Source organism: Fukomys damarensis, unplaced genomic scaffold (genome assembly GCF_012274545.1).
Source record: "Fukomys damarensis isolate Sample0158 unplaced genomic scaffold, DMR_v1.0_HiC HiC_scaffold_2, whole genome shotgun sequence".
Taxonomy (NCBI): domain Eukaryota; kingdom Metazoa; phylum Chordata; class Mammalia; order Rodentia; family Bathyergidae; genus Fukomys; species Fukomys damarensis.
In genome coordinates this window covers 47,886,516-47,909,653 of record NW_022900914.1, presented here as the reverse complement: position 1 = coordinate 47,909,653, position 23,138 = coordinate 47,886,516, and the positions used below count along the sequence as shown (strand labels likewise).

General features: G+C 33.5%; 1 protein-coding gene across 4 annotated transcripts in view; it reads left to right on the top strand.

Moving 5' to 3' along the window:
• Positions 1-23,138, top strand: part of Exoc6b (exocyst complex component 6B) — a 564,580-nt gene that overhangs the window by 339,688 nt on the left and 201,754 nt on the right. For all 4 annotated transcript variants that reach the window (XM_010609609.3, XM_010609607.3, XM_010609608.3 and 1 more), the window contains one exon: positions 12,146-12,287. In XM_010609609.3, coding sequence (XP_010607911.1) covers positions 12,146-12,287 — 142 coding nt within the window. The remainder of the gene's footprint in view (positions 1-12,145; positions 12,288-23,138) is intronic.

Sequence of the window (23,138 nt, the reverse complement as noted above, 5' to 3'; positions counted from 1 at the left end):
TTATTACCAGTGTCTGATGCTCTGAAAATGACCTGAGATGTTGAGCACAATGTAAATGATAAATTTTTGTCCTGTTTTTAAGATTCTTTAGTTCACTGTATTTTTAAGAAAATATTGCTGATCGCTTCTCGGCTTTTGGGCTAAGATCAAGTGAAGAAAATATTGCTGAAAGTGTTGTACCTCTGCAGTAATGTCCAAAGTGACAAATTTTTCATACTTCACATCTAAATGTTTAATAAAGACAGCAGCTGACACCTATGATGCGTACCTATAGTCCCTGTACTGTGGGAAATCGAGGCAGTAGGATCTCAAGTTTCAGCCTACCCTAGCCAGTTTTAACAGCTTAGCAGGACTTTGATTCCATATTAAATTGCTTTCAAAGGGGGGTGGGCTAGGAGTGTATTTTAGTATGGAGGTCCTGTGTTCAATCCTTAACTCTTTAAAAAAGATTGAATGGTGAGCAATGCAAGAAAGACATATTAATAGTAAGAATAACAATGGCTATGAGTAGCAAAGCATAAACCTAGTTTTCTGTTTTGCTTTACTCAGTGCTTTGAGAATACAGGATAGATAGTAGAGGATTTTCCAAGCATATTTGATGTCCTATATTCTGAGATCAAGATAGATTTCCTTGATATAGCTTCTACCTTCTTCTTAGGGCCACTTTATCACTTTGCCTCTTGTTTTTTCAAACTTTATTTTAGCATTTTTCGACTATCCCTTTTCTGTTGGTTTACTATTGGCACTATTGGAAATAAAAACCCTATATCGAGGGGTTGTTAACCAGGCATTTTTTCCCCTGTATTTATTTTAATGACCATTTGGTTTAATTACCTTTTAATGAGTTCTTTGATAGCAAGTTCCTTAAATAACAAGGCTGTCTTTCAGGTTTCCTCTTCTCTAATTGTTAACATATTTTGGCACTTTCCCACAGATACACTGTGATGAAAAGTTTCCCCTTTTACAATTCCTTTTCTGAAGAGGTAAAGGAGGTGAATATTCAGAATGGTTTCCTGAGATATCAATAATTTAAGAGTATTTCTATTCCCAAACTGTGTGAAATATTCATATTTTATATTTTTATCCTACAGCATTAATTCAAAGTAGATTTTTAGATATATAAAAGTTGAATGAGCAAAGCTTATTTTACAATTTTATGTTGAATTTTCCTATAGCCACTTTTCTAGAAATGTGGAATTTTTAGTTCTACTTGGGACACTAAACTTTCATTTTAAATTTTCCTTAAGTTATGGACAGTTATTTTCGAAAAGAGAGGGCATTTTATAATAAATTAGCTATCATTTTACTGAGACCTTCCCCCTATACTCCACACTGTAAAGGACTCTATATAACATTAATGATTTATTACATAGTTTGTGTAAGATTGGCATTATTATCTATATTTTACTGATGATTCTAACAAAAGTTAAATAATATCCTAAAGGTCAAATAAATGAAAATGCCCAAAACTTTGAGGCTACATTAAGGGAACCAAAACGCTTTCTCTTTTTCTGTCATTGCCTCTCTAGTCCTACCTTGTTTTTATTGCCTTGTCCCATAAAATGTACATGATGGTTTATGTACTGTTCTGCCTTAGTGAGATTAATTAAAAGAGCTAATTACATTCTTGTAAAGATTATCTTAAATCATTTTTCTCAGGGAAACCTAAGTTTAAATATTCTAAAATGAAGTGTTTATTATTGGCAGAGAATTATGAACCAAAGCACCTGCAGGATACGTTAGCTTAAAAAGTGAAAAAGAAACTCAAGCTAGTGAGGTGTTTGGGAGGAGAGATGCTCTTACTTAGGGTATTGACTAGTTACAAACTGGGTAATAAGTGGTACTTGGAAGTTAAAAGGATCTGGCTAGCAGACAGTCAGGCGTCTGTACCATTGTGCTTTGTAAACTTTCTGCTATGGCTGTGGTGTGTTTTCTTCCAGGCTCACCTAATTTTTTATGAGGTTTGTAAAAGTCTTGAATAAACAATTGCAATTATACAGGTTCTCCTGGAAGCTTTGGTTAATAATTTTAATATGCTCTGCTTTATCATATTATTAAATAGCTTACTGGAAAGTTTGAAATAGGGAGGTTCATTTCTTTTTGTGTTCTAGTAGTTAAACATAAAAATTGGTTAATTCTTTCTGTTTAATTTTGTATCTCTGCAAATCACCCTTGAAATTGAGATCTGGCATCAGGTTGGCCTCCACTTAAAATGCGCTTCATTACTGTTTAGAGGGTGTGTCTTAAAAATAAGCCAGTGAGTGTAAATGTATGTAGTAAGAGAAGACTAGAAAAAGGGCAGGAGGAATTAGATATGATCAGAAAACAGGAACTAATAATAGAGCTTTGGAGATTACCCCATCATGACCTTCTGTTCATTAATATTTGAATCTGATTCATTGTCATCTTGGTTGCAGTTTGGTGAAATGTCAAGCATGGCAAAGACTGAACACCTTCAAAGACATTTCTGTGTTAATGGGATGAACATGAGTTGAGGAAAGAGAAGCATTTATTTTTCCTTGAGATAACTTCTCATTCTGTAGAATAAAACTCTTTATGTTTTTTTAGTAGCTTTACTTTTGTTTTGAAATATACATGCACCTTTAATGGCATTCTTTATCCTTTGTTGTAAAACTGTATTCAAAAGTCACATACAGATGCATTTTTTTCAATGAAGCAGAAATGTTTGTCAAAGTGATAATGGAACTCACTATTGAGTCATACAAAATTACTGACCAGGGAGAAATTCTTTAAACAGCTCTTAGTTTTTTCCCCCAATTTTTTACAAATTGGTAATTGTAAAAATTATTTTTGAGTCAGACATATAGAGCTAGTAATAGACTTATCTTGTGTTTATAACCATACAACTTGGAAAAAAATGTAAAGTCATAGTATTTTCTAATAAGATCGATATTTGAGATGTCAATATAAATAGGACTTAAAGAAGTCAGAATACCAAAAAAGAGAGCAACAAAGAAGGACCACTCCCCAAAAAACCTTCATTAAATTCCCCTTTGCTTCTTAGCCATTTTCTAAGCACTACATGCCTAGGACTCTGAGGGATTAGAAGACTGCTAAATATTGAGAACTGAAGCTGCTCAGCAAAGATACTGAGGATTGGGCCACAGAAAGACCTAGTAAACACCATGACTTTTAAACAGCAATTAAGCTATACACATGAATTACTGACAAAACCCTAAAAGTAAGCACAAACATAGACCCACTTTAATAAAATGTAAAAAAAGCCAAAGAAAAGAAAATAATCCACTGATTTACTACCTATTAGAACAAAACTCAAATTCCCACTGAGCCTAATACATTAATGTAGAGCCTCTAATAGAATCTGGTCTCCGATGCATGGCATATAAAACAAAAATTGTTAACATGCTAATAAAAGCAGAAAAAAACTAACCATATTGAAATGTTCCAATAGTCAAGAGAAGCAGATGGTAACATGACCCCACGTATTAGCAAAGACTTCAAAATCACTGTGATTTCTATGTTCAAGAAAAGAGGAAAGAAATTGCAAAATACCTTGATATATATTACTTGAACAGAAATTAAGATTGAAATGTGTGTCTCTAGTATAACAATACAAAATCTGTGATTTAGAACTCAGTTATATTATTTTTTTAAAAATTACATTAATTTTAAAGAGAGTATCATGCCATTTATCACTTGCCCTAGAAAAGAACAAAATTCAAAGTATAATTTCTACTGAATATATATTGATTTCACACCATCTTACTGTTTAAAAATCCTAAGTGGAACTACATTCTAAGCAGAGTCTGTCTGTATCTGTTTTCCAGGAGAAGAGGAAAAGATAATGGTACAAAAACAGTACTAGGAAGCAGGGAGATTGTTTTATACTGGGAAAGAGAGATGGAGGGAGGGATGTCGATGGAGAGGAAAGAGATAGGAAAAATGAAAGAATTGAAGGGAGAAAAATGGAAATAGAGCTTTTGTAAAAGAGGAGAACAACAGATGGAAGGAGCAGGAAGAATGGGAGCAGTAGAGGATTAAAAAAAGAATTAAGATGTGGGGCGGGGGATTTAGTTCAGTGGTACCACAGCCTGCCTCACAAGTGGAAGGTCCCGAGTTCCATCCCAGGTACCAAAAAATAAATAAAGAAAGAAAGAAAAAAGAAAAAAAGAATTAAGATGTGTTAAGTACATGTACCAACTCCTCATGATATATGTAATCATATACTGCAAGCATGTACTAATTTTTTTAAATGCTTGAAATTTTTCCATATTTGAGGAAATGCATTACTCACAGATTCTGAAAGTTCCGTAAGCCCACACAGGATAAAAATAAGCTGCATTTAGGTACACATTGGTCAGATTGCTAATAGTAAATGTGAAGAAAAAGGAAGCTTAAAAGCAGCTAGAAAACAAAGGCACATTTATATGGAAAACTGTAAGAATGTATGACTTCCTATAGAAATGACAAAGGCCAGAATACAATATAATGAAACTTTTAAAATTAAACCAAAAAAGACTGCCAGTCTTTGCAGTACCTAACAATTACATTCATCATAGGGAGATGGTATATGTACTGAACACATGTTAATATGTTTTCATCATTGTTCTCTTCCTTTCCTTCCATCTGTTTTTACAAACAGATGGTCCCCTTTTCTTTTACAAAAGATCTCCCTGTTTCCTATTTTTTTATTTTGCTCTTTAATTTATTTATATTTTAGGTGTCCTATAAGAGAAATCATGTGATATTTAAGATTGTATGTCTGATTTATTTCACTTAAAGACATGATATTACGGTGACATGTACATGCATACTTATATTTATAGCAGCACAACTCATAACAGGTAAATACTGGGATGTGACCTATATGCCCATTGACAGATGAATGGGTAAAGAAAATTTGTAGGAAAACAATGCATTTGGAGACCCTAGTGTTAAGTGAAATAAATCAGACACACAAGCTTAAATACTGTTTGTTTTTCTTATTTTTTATTTAGTGAAGCCCTGCTATCTTATACAGTTTGCCCGTGTTGTAAAATAATATCCCCTATCTTTTCTGGAGTATTTAAACCATTATCCTTGGGCTTTCTTTTCTTTACCTGTTAGGAAACATTTATTAGTGAAACATTTATTTTTCCACAGTGGTTATTTCTTTTCTATGAATGGATATCCATACAGATTCTCTAACTGAATTTAAGAATGTTAGTCTGGGTTCGTGGGGTATTGACTGTAACCCCAGCACTATGAGTGACTGAGACAGAAGGATCACAAGTTCAAGTCCAGTCTGGATATCTGAGCAACTTAGTGAAAATCCTGAGTTCGATTGCTGGTACCAATAAACAAATAAACAAACAAACAAATAAAAGTAAGTATCTCAGTGCAAAGACCCTGGGTTCAATCCCTAGTCTCTCTCTCTCTCTCTCTCTCTCTCTCTCTCTCTCTCTCTCTCACATTTTTGCATGGTATTATAAATCTTCTTAAGACAAGACATGGGTTCAGTTGTGGGAGAACCTACTTGTGGATGATAGGTCATTTTTAAAGTGATCTATGTATGAAGATGGAATAAGACCTTGCCATGGAATTTCTTCAAATGAGAATGAAAGTTCCAAGCACGTCCCAGATAACACGGACATATAGAAGTTCCAGAGTTTGATCTCAGAATGTAGGCTTGTGGAGCAACTGTAACAAGTAAGCAGGAGGCTTTACTGTTCTGGAGATGAAGCAGCCTTAGCAGCAGCTATGGAATATTGAGAAAAGAGGAACAAGTTAGCTTCTCTAACTTGAAGTTAGTTTATTGCAGGAAGATAACTAATAGAGACAATCCAAAACCCAAGTCCCGTAGGCAGGCAGAAGACGAGGATCCGTAATAAAGTCAATGTCTATGGTGGAGGTAAGGCTCTACAGCCAGGTGACAGAGCCATAACAGGGAGTTATTCCAGAGCCATTGGCACAGTGGCTTTGTGTTTCTTCTGAATAGTTCTCACTTCTCTTGCTCCATCAGTTTCTGTCTGAACTTTTCTTTATTTCATGATGATCTAAGTAGCTAGAGAAGGACAAAGTTTGACATACTAAAATATAAGCAAGAGATTTTTACTGAGAAAGCAAAACAAAGAGGTGATGTAAGAGCCTAGCTTTTTTGCACAGAATACTTTTTACCTTTATTTCCTTATATCTTCCTTTGAAATTTGCTTCCTTATTCTTAGGAAGAATAAATTTTGCTTTGGCCACTTGAAGTCATTTGTATAAGATCTTTGATGATTTGGAACATAGGCTGTGTTCCCAGTGAGTTTACAAAAGCTGTGGTTGGAGTCAAATCTAATTTTCTGCTGTGAACTAAGCATTCTTTTGACTCTTCCTTAGATGGGGAAAAGAGAAAAAATTTCTTACTGAGTATCCTAGTTTTTCAGATTTCACTGAGTTTTATCTTCTCTATTCCTTTACCCCAAGACTCTGAGCAACCAAAAGATACATCACCTATTACAAGACCTTTTTCTTGGAGTCTGATAGGGCTCTGTCACTTAGGAATATGATCCTAGCTCTATCACTTACAAGATATATTCAAATTACTTAATCTCTCTTTCTCTATCTTTATCTGTACATTAAGGATTAAAAACCTCATAGGGTTCTTATGAAAATTATATGAGATAAAATTTTTAAAACATCCAACACATGGTCAACGTTTAATAAATGGAAGCAGCTTCTATGGGAATTGAAACAGTTTCATTAAAGAGGACAGTGCTTTCTCTAGCTTTTCACCCGTACTCACATGCATTTAATACTGAGCACTGTGTAACTGAAGTACATAATAATAAAAAATAATGAATACTGAGCTTTCTGCATTTTTTCACATTAGTGTGTAAGATTGCTATATATTTATTTTCTTTCTGTTTAATTTTGTTTTTGGCTAAGAAATAATCAAAATGATATCTTCCTTTTTTCAGAAGAGAATTATCTCCTAGGCATGAAGTTAGGTATCAATTGAACATCTACTTTCCTTAGTCTTGAATTATACTTTACTTAATAAACTATACTAACAGGAAAAAAAAGCCATAGCCTATTTCCTTACAAATAATACATCTGTTTTATTTTAGTAAATATGCTTTCTAATGAAGTATAACACAGGCACAAAAATTAACAAATTATAAGTGTAAAACGATGCATTTTCACAAATGAAACATTCTGTTTAAGCAGTAACTACAGAATATTAGTCAGATATCCTCATGATCCCTGTGAGTAATAATTCTTTATAAAATATGCAAGTGATTTTAAGCAGGTATTTAAAAACATGTCTTTAGAATAGTTATTTTTCCTATTTGAAACTTTATATAAAAGGAATTACATCTGTTATATATGTCTAGTTTCTTTGACTCAAACTTGTGTAAGTACCATCCAATTGTTGCATGCAGCACAAGTTTGTTTATTCTTTTAATTGACAAATAAACACTGTGTATATTTATGATGTATAATATGATGTATGTGTGTGTGTGTGTGTGTGTATAGTGGAGTGGCTAATTAAATTTAATACACACATTACCTTATGTACTTATTATTTACTCTCAACAATGTTCAAGTATATGCAATAAAATTCCATTGCATATACATACCATATTTTCATGCATTCATACACCGATGGGCATAGAGATTGATTCCATATCTTGATTATTATGACCAATATTATGATGGACATAAGAATGCAGATATTCTGTTGACATAGTATTTCATGTCCCCTGGATATACCTGTAGTGATGGAATTACTGGATCATATGGTAGTGTTTTAAATTTTTGACATACCTCCATAGGATTTCATTTTGTTTGTTTGTTTGTTTGTTTATTTATTTTGGTTTTTGAGACAGGATCTACTATGTAGTTGAGACTGACCTGGAACTCACTATATAGCCCAGGCTGGTCTTGAACTCACAACGATCCTCCTGCCTCAGCTTCCCGAGTGCTAGGATTACAGGTGTGTGCCACCATGCCCAGCCTCTTTATTTTATTTTTGACGTTCACAATTTAGTTTATTCAGGCAACAGTTTGGCTACTTTCAGTGTGGATAGCTATGCTTGTGAGCAAACATGAATCAATGGAGAATTCAGAGGTAGCTTTTATCTGTGTTTGTTTAACAACAAGGTATTTAGAAACCACATTCTGTAGTGATTTGGCCAATACATTCACTTGAGACAATAAAATGGCAAAACATATGCAGAGAAGCAAAGTGTGGGACCATGATGGAACTGATGTGACCTTCACACACACAGAGCTGATGGTCCCTTCTGTACCTGACACTGGATTGCCTAACCAGAGTTACAATGGGGGCTAGAGCAGGTACTTCAAATCCAGCAGAATCATGGTATAGGGGCTAGCACTAGCTTCAGATCAGATCTCTCAGGCATCTACAGGTACAGCTACAATGACAATTGACCTCATGGCTTTAAATTGACACTGGCCAAAGGGAGGTGAGGGAGAGACTACCCTCTAGCCTATTTATATGGGTCATGTAGATGCTTCCTATCTTCAGTGTCAAAGGCTGGATGGTACCAGAAGGAAATGCTTTCAGGAGCAATGGCAAGTAAGAATGGATTGGGATTTAGCTCAGTGGTTCCTCAGTCTGCCTCCATAGCATTTTAAATACTATCTATACCAGTGATAGTTTAGACAACCTTTTAGAGCTTTCAATGATAACAAACAGCCAGCTATGGCACACATGCCATAGGTTTGCCATTGCTGTATATAAACTTGCTTTCATGCCTACAGTATTCAAGCATTCCCTTGTTTCCACATCTTTGCCAACACTTACATTTCATCTTTTTTGAAATTATGTTTTCTGACAATGTGAGAAAAAATTTTTACCAGATGCTCCTCAGGCTATTATCTAGAATATATAAAGAACTCAAAAAAATCATGTTGCCCCAGATATAAAGATGTGATTCAAAGATGGGCATCTGAAATGAACAGATATTTCTCAAAGAAGTAAAAGCAGCAAGTAAATATATGAAAAAATGCTCCACATCACTGGTCATTCAAGAGATGCAGATGAAAGCAACACTGAGATTCCACCTCATCCCACAAAGAATGAGGGCTATCAAGAAACCAATCAATAACAAATGTTGGTGGGGTTGTGGGGAGAAAGGAACCCTTCTCCATTGTTGATGGGAGTGCAGACTGGTGCAACCACTATGGAAATCAATATGAAGGAACCTTAAAGAGCTGGGAGTAGAGGTTCCATTTGACCCAGCCATCCCTCTGCTGGGTATCTTTCCAAAAGATTTCAAAGAATCATATCACAGTGATATATGCACACCTATGTTTATAGCAGCACAGTTTGTAATAGCCAAAACTTGGAAACAGATCATTTGGCCATCAGTTGGAGACTGCATAAAGGTGTGGTTTTTCTATAAAATGGAATACTACTCAGCCATGAAGAATGAGAAATTAGAGTCATTCATAGGAAAATGGATACATATTGAGGACATACTCCTAAGTGAAATAGATAAGTCACACATGTAAATACCGAATAGTTTCTCTGGTGTGAATAAAAAATCATAGTACATAAGATCCTAATGAGATAAGTGACCATGTGAAATAGGAAGAAAAGGCCTAAAGGTGTAGGGAAGAAAAGGGTAGGGGAAAGGTAATAAGGGAAAAGAAAAAAATATGCCAAACTGAAAAAATGGAAATAAAGTGTTTGTAAATAGGGAGGGGAGGAGAGGCTGAAGGGAGGTCAGGGACAAGGGGAAAAAATGAGACCCAAGATCACCTGTCATGTAAAGGTACAAGATCCCAATAATGAATGTAACTGTACTGTATACCTAAAATGTACCAATAAACTCAATGAGGAAAAAAAAAAGAAAATATGTATTCTCCAGTTATGAGGTGATATCTCAGTGTGGTTTTAATTTGAATTACTTCTCTACTAATTAATGATTTTAAGTATTATTTTTATATATCTGTCAATTGCTTGTATGTCTTCTTTTGAGATGTATCTGCCTGGGTCTTTTATCCATTTCTAATTGGGTTATTTATTTTAATTTCTAAAATATTTTGCATATTAAATCCTTATCAGATTTATCACTTGAAAACATATCCCCCCACTCTGAAGATTTTTCTCTTCTATTTTTTTCTTTTACTGTGCAAAGCTTTTTGTTTTGAAATAATCCCATTTGACTTATTTTCCCTTTTATGATCTCTTCTTTCGTGGTCATATCCAAAATATCATTGCCTATATCAGTGTCATGAATTTAATTTGCCGGAGATGTGTTGAAAATTTTAGATGTTCTCATCTTTTGTGGTGTCATTGTCTGGTTTTGGTACCAGAATATTGATGACCTTAGAAAATGAGTTAGGAAGTGTTTCCTCCTCTTCAGTTTTTTGGAAGCATTTGAGAAAAATTGATATTATTTCTTTAAATGTTTTGTAGAATCACCAGGAAGGCCACTATTTCTGATTATATATTTGTTATAATAGTAATTTTTAGGTACTGAGTAGTCTTCTGTGCGGGGAGTAATGAAAATGATTAAGGAGGTCACGTGGGAGCTGTGTTGCTTACTTTTTCCTCATTGCTGAGGCAAAATAAATGGCACCCAAAGTTGGAGGGCAAGAGGGTTTTTTTTGGCTTATACTTTATAGAACTTTCAGTTCATAATTGGCTGACTCCAAGTCAGGGATGACAAACTGGAATGGTAGAGTAGAAACAACATGCCACACACAGAATAGAAGAGGCAACAAGGACGTTCACTGAGTCTGCCTCTTTTATTTTCTTCAGACTACAGGGATTAGGGTGGTGCCAAATTAATCACTCACATGTAGAGGTTTAGCAGTCACACACAGTTAACTTCAGCATTATACATTCTAGATTCACCTACCTCTGAAAAAGAAAGTTCCACTTCTTCTACATGAGGCTTTAGGGGGACATCTAAACACAAGCCAGAACAGGAGTTTAAACTGCAGTTGTAATATTTAGCAAATATGTAGATGTTAATCATATGACTTTATGTTTTGTATGGCTAAAAAATTTCATAATTTCAAGAAGGAGGAGTCACTGACTAATTTGAGAACCCAGACTTTTATTTTTAAATCTTTTTTATTTTTTATACCAGGGATTGAATTCAGGAACTTGTGCTTGTGAGGCAGACTTTTAAAAACATATATCATTCTGCCTTTCAGAATAGATGACAAATAACATAAATAAAATTATATATAATCATATATGTCATATAATAATAATATATATCTTGGAAAAATAGATATGTATTCTATGTTGTGTAATTCACCCCAGGACTATGATTTAATTCAGTTTATGTAAAGTGCTTTAATTCCTTTAAAGAAGACAATAAAGCATTAATTTTTAAATCCGTGTATAAAAAAGTTAGAATTTGTATTTGTAAATCTCATTGTTTTCTCAGAAAGCAAAATTTATCATTTTAATTATTTAGGTAACTTTTGTTGTTTTAAATCATTCTTTTTATATGTCCTAAATCATAAAGCACTAAATACTAATTTCTAGATAAATTCTAAGGATTATTATTTTTATTTATTTTTTAATTTATATTTTTATTTGTATACATTTGTCAAACATATTGATTATATTCATCATAGTTTGTACCTGTACAAAATATTTATTGATTTTTCTTTTTTTTTCATTCCCTTCCCCTTCTTTCAGCCTTTCTTCTCTCTGCATTTTATAAAAGCTTTATTTCCATCTTTTTCCTTGTATTCTTTTTTTCTTTTCCCTTCCTTCACTTTATTTTTTTATAATTATTTTTGAGGGAACTAGGGAAATAGGTCTGTGGTAGAACACTTGTGTAGCATGTGTGAATCCCTGGATTTGATCCCCAGCACTGACATTTAAAAAAAAAATAAAAAGATTAAAATAGAATTTTTTAGAGGAATTTTTTCAAATTTATTCTCTGGAATATTCTAAGCTTACTTAAGATTTAAAACATTTTTCACTGTCAATTAAAAAGTGCTTTTGATTATATGGCTGGGCTTTGTGAATTACTACTTCTGTTATAGCTGCCATGATTTATGGTATTGGAGCTAATATTTAACATGATTGCCAAGAGTGTCATGTTGGGGAGAAATTCTCTATTGAAAAATAAGTGATTCTGATTTTGTTAGAATTTCATTTTAATCAATTAATTTTGTGGTTTACACTTTTATATTTCAGGGAAAGGTGGCTCAGACAGCATGTATGTCAGCTTGCAAGCATTTAGCCACATCTTTGATGCAACTTTTACTGGAGGCTGAAGTAAGGCAGCTCACCTTAGGAGCTTTACAACAGTTCAACCTGGATGTCAGAGAATGTGAAAGTAAGACAATGAACCATTGTTTTGCTTGTTTTTCTTTCTTGCATACTCCATGAGAAAAGTTTTAGATTTGTAGTGTCCTTATTCCTGTTAGAGACAAAGAACACTTGGGTTGTAGACATAATTTATAGCACACTTAGAACTAGAACCTATCCTCAAGCTAACTTGAGTACCTGAAAGTGCCAGGCCCCTATTTTGAATTGAGAATATCCCAGTCTATAAGAAAGTTTGTATTCTAGAAGGGCATAAAAGGGAAACACCACAGAAAACCTATTCATTCCAAAGATATTAAATAAATGCAGTTTCCAATCACTTTTTAAATTCTGTTTTTCTTTGTTTAACTTCATCTTATCTGAAAATTCTTCTTAGGCTAAAGAACAAAATGATATTTACCAGTCAGAAATGCTGTCTAGGGCCCCGGGGATGTAACTCAGTGGCACCATGCCTGTGTGGCAAGCACAGGGTCTTGAGTTCAATCCTCAGTACTGAGAGGGAAAACAACAACAACAACTTTTTATTCTGGCAAATAGAAAACTTAAGACAGAATGGTTTTAAACATTAGTTTCATTTTTCTCAGAAGTAACCAGTTCCTGTTTTAGTTAGTTTCCCTGAGATATTGTCATGAAACCAGCTTCATTTCTATTTAGAGTATGGACTTTTATCCTGATATTGCAGTCAGAAGAGACCCACAGTCAAGACAGGAATAAAGGTCAGCCTCACTTATTCCTGTAGAAAATATAGTAGAAACCTTTTTCAGGAGATTGCTACCAAACTTCCCTGTAAGTCTTGATTAAAACACCCATGTACAGTCATTTCCAGCTCCAAAGGAGGCTGGGCAATCACCTGTCAAAATGAAAGAGGAATATCATTATTTGCATATTTGACTGACTCATCATAAATTGTTTACTCAGGATGATCACAAAGTTAGGCTTTGGTTAGGAAGGAATGAAGAGTTTTGTGCTGTCCACTGTTTTATCAGTGAGGAAATTCAAATGAACAAGAAAATGATAAGACTTCTGAAATTTTTTTTGTTTCTGAGAATATTAAAGTAGTGGAAAATTATATAAGTATGTTGACAACTGTCCTACCTTCTTATTTTAATTCCTTATTGGTTATCTCTAGTTTGTCTTTTGATATATGGAAATTGAATTTTTATTAGCTATGCTGTTTTTTTTTGTTGTTTTTTGGTTTTTTTTTTTTTTTTTTTGGTACCAGGATTGAACTCAGGTCTTTGCTCTTGCAAGGCAGTCACCAGAACCACTGAGCTGAATACCCGGCTAGCTATGCTGTTTTTAATTTAAAAGGCTTTTAATTTTAATGCTGTATTAATAATGATTTCTAGTTCCAGCCATCACAGTGTAAAAAGCATCAAAGTCACCATTTTGTTATAAATGTCCATAAAACTGGATAAATTATATGAAATATTATTTTTCTTGCTTTGTACAACAGCATTTTGCAGTCTTTCAGATAAAGGAAATATGTAGTGTTAGCTTTACATTCATTTTGACTTTCTGTCTGGGGATTCTAACAGAAGGAAAGCAAAGTAGATCACACGTAAAAAGTGCTATTTTTACATAGAAAAAATAGAAATTAAAAATCCAACAGAGATTGGTATGTAGTACCAGTGAGACACCTGGAATTTGTGGGGCAAGGTACTGGAGAAAAGAGAGCTGTTCAGAGAAGCAGCTCTAGAGATCTACATTAGAGAACCCTTGAGTATTTAGTCAAATTTGCCATATGCAGAGTGAAACTCTGAGGTAACAGAAAAGCCATGGCCCTGAGGGAGAGGGTCATTCAGTGAGATGAATAGAGATGCCAGGGGTCACAAAGTACCAGGAAACATTGGAATGCTGACCATCTAGTTAAGTACCTTATTCATTCAATAAGACCCCATGTTAGGTCTTAAGAGTGCTGCTCAAGTTCTAGAGTAAGAGCTACTCTATCCTCCCCCAGTTATAATTATTATTTATGTACATGTTGTTTTGAATCAAGTATGCATTCTGGAATGACTGAATCAACTTAATAAACATATACATTGCTTCACATCTCTATTTTTATAGTGAGAACAATTAAAATTCCCTCCCTTGGCAATTTTCAAGAACATAATACATTGTTATCAGCTGTAGTCACCATGATGTACAATGGATCACATGAACTGTTCTGCATATCTGATTGGAATTTTGTGTCCTTTGACCTATACCTCACCAATACCTACCCCCAGTCTCCATCTCTGGTAATCAGTGTTTTACTTTCGCCTTCTGAATTTAACTTTGTTAGATCTACATATAAATACAGATAAACAGTATTTGTGCCTGGCTTATTTTTTATGACATAATGCCCTCCTGTTTCTTTTATTTTGTTCCAAATCACAGGACTTTCTTTTTTTGTTATAGTTGTGTAGTATTCTGCTGTATATATCAGTCTCCATCTCTGGTAATCAGTGTTTTACTTTCGCCTTCTGAATTTAACTTTGTTAGATCTACATATAAATACAGATAAACAGTATTTGTGCCTGGCTTATTTTTTATGACATAATGCCCTCCTGTTTCTTTTATTTTGTTCCAAATCACAGGACTTTCTTTTTTTGTTATAGTTGTGTAGTATTCTGCTGTATATATAAATCCATTTATCCATTGATGGAAATGTGGCTTGGTTCTGTATCTTGGGTATTATGAATAATGCTGTATTGAACATGAGAATGCAGGTATCTCTTTGACAAATTGTTTTTATTTTTTCGGGATACATATCCAGTTGTGAAATAGCTATATCATATGGTGGTTCTATTTTGAATGTTTTGAGGAACTTCCACACTGTTTGTTATCCATGATGACTGTATACTACTTGATATTCCACCAATTGTGTACAAGGTTTTCGTTTTCTTCATATTTGCTCCAATTCATTTCTTTCATCTTTTTGATAGTAGCCATTCTAATAGATGTGATACCTCATTGTGGTTTTAATATGCGTTTCTCTGTTAATTAGTTATTTTTAGCCTTTTTTTGTACCTGTATATGTATGATTATTTATATGTCTGGAGAAATGTATATTTAGGTCTTTTGTTCATTTTTTTTCCAGTTACTCATTTTCTTATTATGAAGTAGTTTGAATTTCTTATATATAGTTTTACGCTAACCTCAACAGCTACTCTTGTCCTATCTTAAGAAAGACTAGTGTAAGACTTGACAAGGTAAAAGTACTCTGCTAGGGAAAGAAGGGCCTTCCAAATAAAACTCAAAAGTCTTTGCAGGAAGAGGAAGAAAAAAAGCCCACACTCTCAACTATGCATCATTTACAGTTTTACAGCAAAACCCCTTAAATTTGACATGTAGAAAGACAGAAAAAATGTGATTTATACCAGTACTAAAGATAGACAATAGAAGTGGACCCACTGATGACACAGTTGTTGAAAATTTACAGGAAATATAAGAAACCTAATATAATATAGTCAGTAGTTTGAAAGATAAAATGGACATAATGCAATAATGGGTTGAAAATATTTCCAGTTTTCACAAAATTATTATGCCATGTATTCATGAAGGTTTAAAAAGTTTTATCAGGATAAATACAAAGAAAGCCATATAAAGACAAGGCATATTGTGCTCAGATTACTAAGTAAAATGATAAAAAATATCAGCCAGAAAAGAAAAAGCATGTAATTGTTATTGTTAACTTCTTATCAGAAACACTGCAGATAAGAAGGCAGGAGAATAATATCTTTAAAGTGCTTAAGAAAAAAAGAAACCTGTTGACCTAAAATTCCATATTATTCTTTAATTTTTAAAGATTTTAATTTTAATTCTTTGCATTGTATAATGATAAATATCCTTTAAAAATAAAGTAAGATAAAGACATTTTCAAATGAATAAAAATTGAGATAATTTGTCATCTGAATATCTATCCTATAACAAATATAGAAGGTAGATTTTGCAGTTAATGGGAAATTATGTTAAATGTTATTCTCTACCTATAGTGCAGATTGTATTGTTTGACGATGTCCAAAATATCTCCTTTGCCACATTTTTTTATAGAGCCTTGATGGTACCTCATTAAGAAATGACATCAAATTCCCCACCCCTTGAATCTGGCCATGCTAAATACTTGATTATAAACAATAAAACGTAGTCCTTTGTGCCATCTGAGGCTCAGTCATAAGAGAAGGTAAGAAGTCCAGCTATCCTCAGGCCTCTGCAGTGTGAGGAAGCACAGAGCAGCTCAGGAGATTGAAACCACATGAATGAGGCCTTAGAGTATATTAACAAAGATGGAGATTTAGCCATTTACCAGCCATCTCATTGATTTCTGCCTTTATTATTTTTTCTTCTAGTTACTTTTTGTTAATATACTCTTTTTGTTACTTTAGGTAGAAATTTAGATAGTTTAAGATTTTCTTCTTCTTCTTTTTCTTTTTTTTTTTTTTTTTTGTACCAGAGATCGAACTCGGGTCCCTGAGCTTGCGAGGCAGGTGGTGGCACCACTGAGCTAAATCCCTGGCAATTTTCTTCTTTTTTAATACTAACATTTATGTTTGAAATTATTCTCTAAATAGCTTCAGCTATAGCACACAAAATTGTTTTTAATTCATTCAGTTTATTGTTACATTTTAGGTATACAATATGATGACTTTCATCATTGGGAATTTGTACCTTTGCGTAATATATCTTGGTTCTAATTTTTTTCCCCATTTCCCTGCCATCCCTTCAACCCCTCCAGCCCTCCCTATTTACAAAGACTTTGTTTCTGTTTTTCCTTTTCTCATATTTTTTCCCTTCCCTTCTTTCCTTTTCCCAAAACCTCCCACAATAATGCCCAGATGTGATTATTTTATATTTATTCATATATTTACTATATCCAACATGCTTCCCACCTTTGTGTAGATTCAGTTTTTATCTAATATTTACATTCTGCTGAGGGGTTCCCTAACATGCATTAGAATGCATTTTCACTTGTATTAAATTCTGTAGACTTATTTTTCTGACTAAAATTTTAATTTGCTTTCATTTTGAACAGATATTTCCATTGGCCATCTTTCTTCTAAACTAAAGATCTCTATGTATTCTGCTCTGGCAGATTTAGTTTCTGATGAAAATCTGTTGTCATTTTTCTTATCTTTACCTTTGTTTCTCTGAACACATAATAATACCCCTTTTTGCATTTTATTTTGACATTTTTATCACTGGTTTTTAGTAATTTCATTTTGTTATACCTGTTTATGGTATTTGTTCGTTAATTTTATTTGGGATTTATTGAGCTCATAAATATAGTTTTCATAAATTTGAAAAATTTTTGACCATTGTTTTTTTAAACATCTTTATGAACATTTTTGTCCACTTTTATATCTTCCATTTCTCTTCTCATAATGATCATGTTCTACCTTCTTCAGTATAAGAAGACTTTTCTAATAGCTGTTTTAATAGTCCTGTTTTACCAATTGCAACATCTATTTGTATTTCCAGATCAATTACTATTACTGATTGTTCTCTTTTTGTTATGGGTCATATGTTCATTTTCTGTTTGTATTTTTGTCATTATTTGATGCCTAACATTTTAAATTTTACGCCGGGTATTTAGCTTAGCAGTTCCACTGCCTGCCTTGCAAGCACAAGGACCCGAGTTTGATCCCCAATACCAAAACAAAACAAAACAAAACAAAAAACAAGCATTTTAAATTTTATGTTGTTTAGTGCTATATTTTGTTGTATTTCTTTAAAAATTATTCAAGTATATTCTTATTTGCATATATGTTACATAAAATTGGTTGGAGAAGATTGCTGTTAAGTTCATAGTAGGCCTGTACCAGCCTTTTGTCCAGATATAGTTTAGCCTCAATTTTTTTTTTTTAATTGTTTGTTTTCAAACAAGCTCTCACTGTATAATTCAGACTGGCTTTGCACTCATGGCCATCTTTCTGTGTCAGCTTCCCTAATGCTTGCATTACAGGTGTGTACCACCACACCCATCTAGTTTACCTTAATTTCACTTTTTTTTTTTTTTTTGGTTCCAGGAATGGAACTCATGACCATCCTCTTAGAAGTCAGGTGCAGTGCCACTGAGCTAAATCCCTGGCCCAACTTAATTCACTTCTAAAGCAAAGACCTTTGGAATATTCTGCCAATGTGCTGGATATGTAGAGATCTTTCAGTTCTTGCTAATGGAAATTCAGAGTGTGCTCAGCCCTGTAAGAGCCTCACAAACTGTTCTTTGTATTCATTTCTGGTGGTTCTCTCCCCAGTAATTTCTTCCTAAACATGTACAAATTAATACTCTACCAAATATCCCATGGGACCCTTTTATAGTTTTCCTGAGTTCTCATTTATGTACTTCTTTCTCTCTGATACTATCTTGTAAGTACAACTTGGCCTATCTCTTGGTCTCCAGTTTCTTTTCAGCTCAGTACAAAACCCTTCCATTGTTTGGATTCCCTTTCTTTCCCTCCTTATAACATAACCTGGAAACTGCTTCTAGTCAGGCAGGTGGTTTGTTTTCTCTCTTTCAGGATCATAGCCTCTTCAGGATTATAGTACTGCACTGCCTCTTGTCTAATGTCTAAAGGAAGAAACAAGAGTAAAAAGGTGAAAATAGAAGAAAAAATTGGAAACAAAGCTTTTGTATTTAGGGAGGGGAGTTTGAAGGAAGGGGGTAATGAGAAAAAAAGGCAGGATAGATCATGTACAGATGCAAATTCCCTATTATGAGTGTTACCATTATGCATATCTAAAAATGCACCAATAAATATTTTGCTTAAAAAAAAACATTCCATTTGATTCTAGTTTCCAGTTTTTCGTGTTCTGCTTCCAATAAATATTTTTTAACATGGAAAGACTGTTCTCTGCTTGTTAATCAGTCGTGACCAGTAGCAGAATAGAATGATTATCTTTTTAAGGCTTTTAGGATTTTCTCAAATCGTAGAAATATTTCCTGCTCATTTTGGAAAATTGGGGGTTAAAAGTAATGAAAATGACTACAATCTTATAGTTCAGAATGCAAATTTCAGCAATGTCATCTACCTGTAGTAGTATCCAGTAGCAACAAAATTATTTCTAGAATCTGCCCACCAGTTTCTTTGCTCTACTCAGCCAAAAGTTTTTCCCATGCCTCTATCTTACCCAGTGATTTACTAGGACAATTAAAACATAACAATTGGCTAGTCATTCTTTTCTGATTTGAAGAAAAACACAGAACCTCATTCTGTTACAAAGAAAAGGAAGCAAAATCTTTGGGGTAGGTAACTAAAAAGTACATCTAGCCAAGTAATAAAGACTGATATATAATTGGAAATGACTATGATTACATTTTTTATAAAACTGAGATAAATAGAGATGAAAGATGGTAAACTGTAATATATGTACCTTCAGGATAAATGATGGTCTGAGAGGAGCAGTGAAGAGTAAAAAAATATTCCCGTCTTACGGCCTGATTTTGAAGTACATTTTACTTAGAAGAAGGAGCAGCTTTTACTTAAGCATATCCGCATCCTTAGTTGAAAACCAGCTTTTCAGTTAGGATGAGAGTAGTGAGAACATTTAATAAAAAGGTAGAAAATAATAGTTTGTTAACCATGTGAAAACATTTCCAGAGAGACAGTGTTTCATCTGAAAAGTCTTAATACTTGTAGTAATCCTCAGTCTTAGGATTAGCTTGAAACTAACATTTGAAGTATGTGACAGTACCACTAATAAGCATAATATTAGCTTTGAAATTTTTCTTTTATATATTATGGAGCCACTAAGGTTCATTTATTTAGAATTTAATGTTTCATTTCTGATTGTCAGTAATTTTATCTGTCAAGAAACTTTCTGTGGGCATTTATTTTATTTTAAAAGAGAGCTCTTCTATATCTTTTCCCTATAGAACCCTCCTCATTTTTTTTTCTTAGATGCTCAGTGGTCTATAAAAAAATCTTTAAGAAGTGATACATAAAATTCACATAACTATACAGAGGCGTATAAAAGCAGCCCCAAATGACAAGATAATTAGTACTTACATCTTTCTACCCATTGGTGTGTGTGAGAGAGATTTTCCCTTTTTTGTCTGTGAATCCTTGGAAGAACTGTATAGGTCCTAAAGGAAATCAAACTCTGGACAAGACAAAATGTGAATATTGGTTGGGTATTTCTCTCTGATGCCCAGGCTCCCACTTCCTTATATCAAACATGCGTGGAGGGATTATATACACCACCATGAGCCTGAGATACTCAACTGATATTGTGTAATCATTAAGTATGTAGATTTTAGAGTCAGCTTGGCAAAATTTATTCAAGTTACCAGTTACTTTTTGCATAACCATTAGGAAGCTACTTTAACCTTTATAGTCCCATGCATGAAATAAAAATAATAATAATTACTAATGTTATAGGTCAGGAGGAAATGGGATGCATCAATGGGTTTATTGGCTGTGAAATGTGCAACAATTAGTAGCTGGTCCTGTTACCGTTATTATAGCAGCAGTAGCAGTTAACATATATCTACCAACTTTCAAAGAGTCTTTTGTAGACTATGCTATAGTTTGTAAATCAGTGAAGTCCTTAAATGCTATTTAATTTTGTATCAGAAACTAACTTTTGCTTCCTGGTAGTTTTCTGTGAAACTTTTGAGGTTGTCCTGAAAGGTATAATTGAAAACTGTTGATTTTTTACTTCTTGGTTTGATGCTTTTGTAAGAAATCAGTCAGTTAGTTGAACTGTTCTCTGAAGGTAGTAACTACTACCTACAATATCATTAACAGGACCATTGTTGTTAGGTAATGCTTATTGACAGGCTACCAAGCCAAATATCTAAGGTAGAAGTTATATAGTTATGAAAAAAATTACTCTTTCCCTTTCAGAATTGACAGTGAACTATGGGTTTTTCTGCTTTGTATGAATTTCATCTTATATCTCCGTATTTTTATGTCTTATATTTGGTTCAGTTTATTGGAGCAATAGATCTTAGTAGAGAAAATGGATTTTGAATACCAGCAAGTCTTGATTACCTTCTGTTTACCTCATGATATAACTTGGGCTATTGCATTTATTTATTTATTTATTTATTTTTAATTTTTGGTACCAGGGATTGAACTTGGGTCTTTGCACTTGTAAGGCAGGCCACCAAACCACTGAGCTAAATCCCTGGCCTGCTATTGCATTTTTAATGTACTACCATGTTCAGTTTGTATTTGGCCTTAGAATTTTCTAACTTTTAATTGTATATATTCAACATAAGAAGATCTAGATGCATATTTCAGCTGGACACTGGAGATAAAATGGGATACCATGGAGTTTAAGAGAGTGACTTGATTAATTTATATTTTTAGAAGGATTCTGTACTTTTATAAAGAGCATTAGAGACTAGTTAGAAGCTTGTTGCAGTAACACATGATAGAGATGATTTGGGAATATAAGTGTATGTCTGTGTATTCAAACCATGGAAGTTAATGAATAAACTTAACCAAGGTTACTTAACTTCCCTGAGCAATAAAATATTATATTATTAATATGATATTAATATAGCTATCACTGCTATATTCATATGCCCTTATGTTTTTCTTTCCATTTTCTACTTTTTCATACCTGATAATATTAGATATTTTCAGCTTTTACTTATCAGCTCAGTTCACTAAATTATTCAAAAGGTTGATCCTTTAGAAGTATAACATAGTTAACCTAAATGAAATGTATATCTGTTTTTGAGGAAATGCAACAAAAATTACATAGCTTTTAAAATTTAGCATAATCTTTCATTGCCCAGAACCATGACACATACATTTTGCAGCAATACACTGGTTACTTGAACAGGAAAGCAATGGAATACCTCTTACCAAATTCTCATTGTTGTTTGGTAATTAGTTAAATTGAGCTTTGTAAAAGGGATAAGGGTCTCCAAAGCCTTCCTTAGCACCACTGTTACCATTACAACCTCTCACTGCAAGTCAGGAAACTAATATAGAAATTCTTCATGAAATAACTTCAAAGTAAATGTGTGGTACCCTTGATTCCGCAACATCCACTATAATATAAAATGTTGACCAAACACCATTTGTTACTTAAAATAGTGGCAGAATACACCATTTAATGACTTAACCATTTCACACTGACTGAATAATCAAATTGCTTTCTACCTTGCTGAAGAGTTAGTTTTAGTTCAAAGTCAGTACCTACAATTTGCCAAAAAGTTTGAACATTTTCATCTCTTTCTATATATTCATTAAAAGTGAATGGCTACAAGTCCCTTGGTGCTATAATAGCCAGCCCTTCTCTGACTCCAGAGTGAATGATTTCAGTGAGTACTACTCAGGAAAACATTAATATGCTTGACTACTGGGGCTTATGAACTAAGAAATCTTTATAGAGATCTCTGAATCCTTGGTACTAGGCCTAAATACATATTTTGAGATTGTAACAACTATGCTTGCTTTTTTTTTTTTTTATTGAGTTTATTGGTACATTTAGGGATACAGTACAGTTACATTCATTGTTGGGATCATGTACCTTTACATGGCAAGTCTTGATTCTCATTTTTTTCCCCTTACCTCTGCCCTCCCTTCACCCCCTCCTCCCCTCCCCATCTACAAACACTTTATTTTCATCTTTTCATTCTCTCACATTTTTTTCTTTTCCCTTTTTGTTCTTCCCCTACGTATCACACCTTCCCTACACCTTTAGCTCCTTTCCTCCCATTTCTAAATGTCAGTAATCTTATTAGAATCTTATGCATTGTTGCAGAATATTCACACCAGGGAAACTATTCGGTATTTACACATGTGGGACTTATTTATTTCACTTAGGAGTATATCTTCAATATGTATCCATTTTCCTATGAATGAATCTATTCTCTCGCTCTTTATGGCTGAGTAATATTCCATTTTATAGAAAAACCACA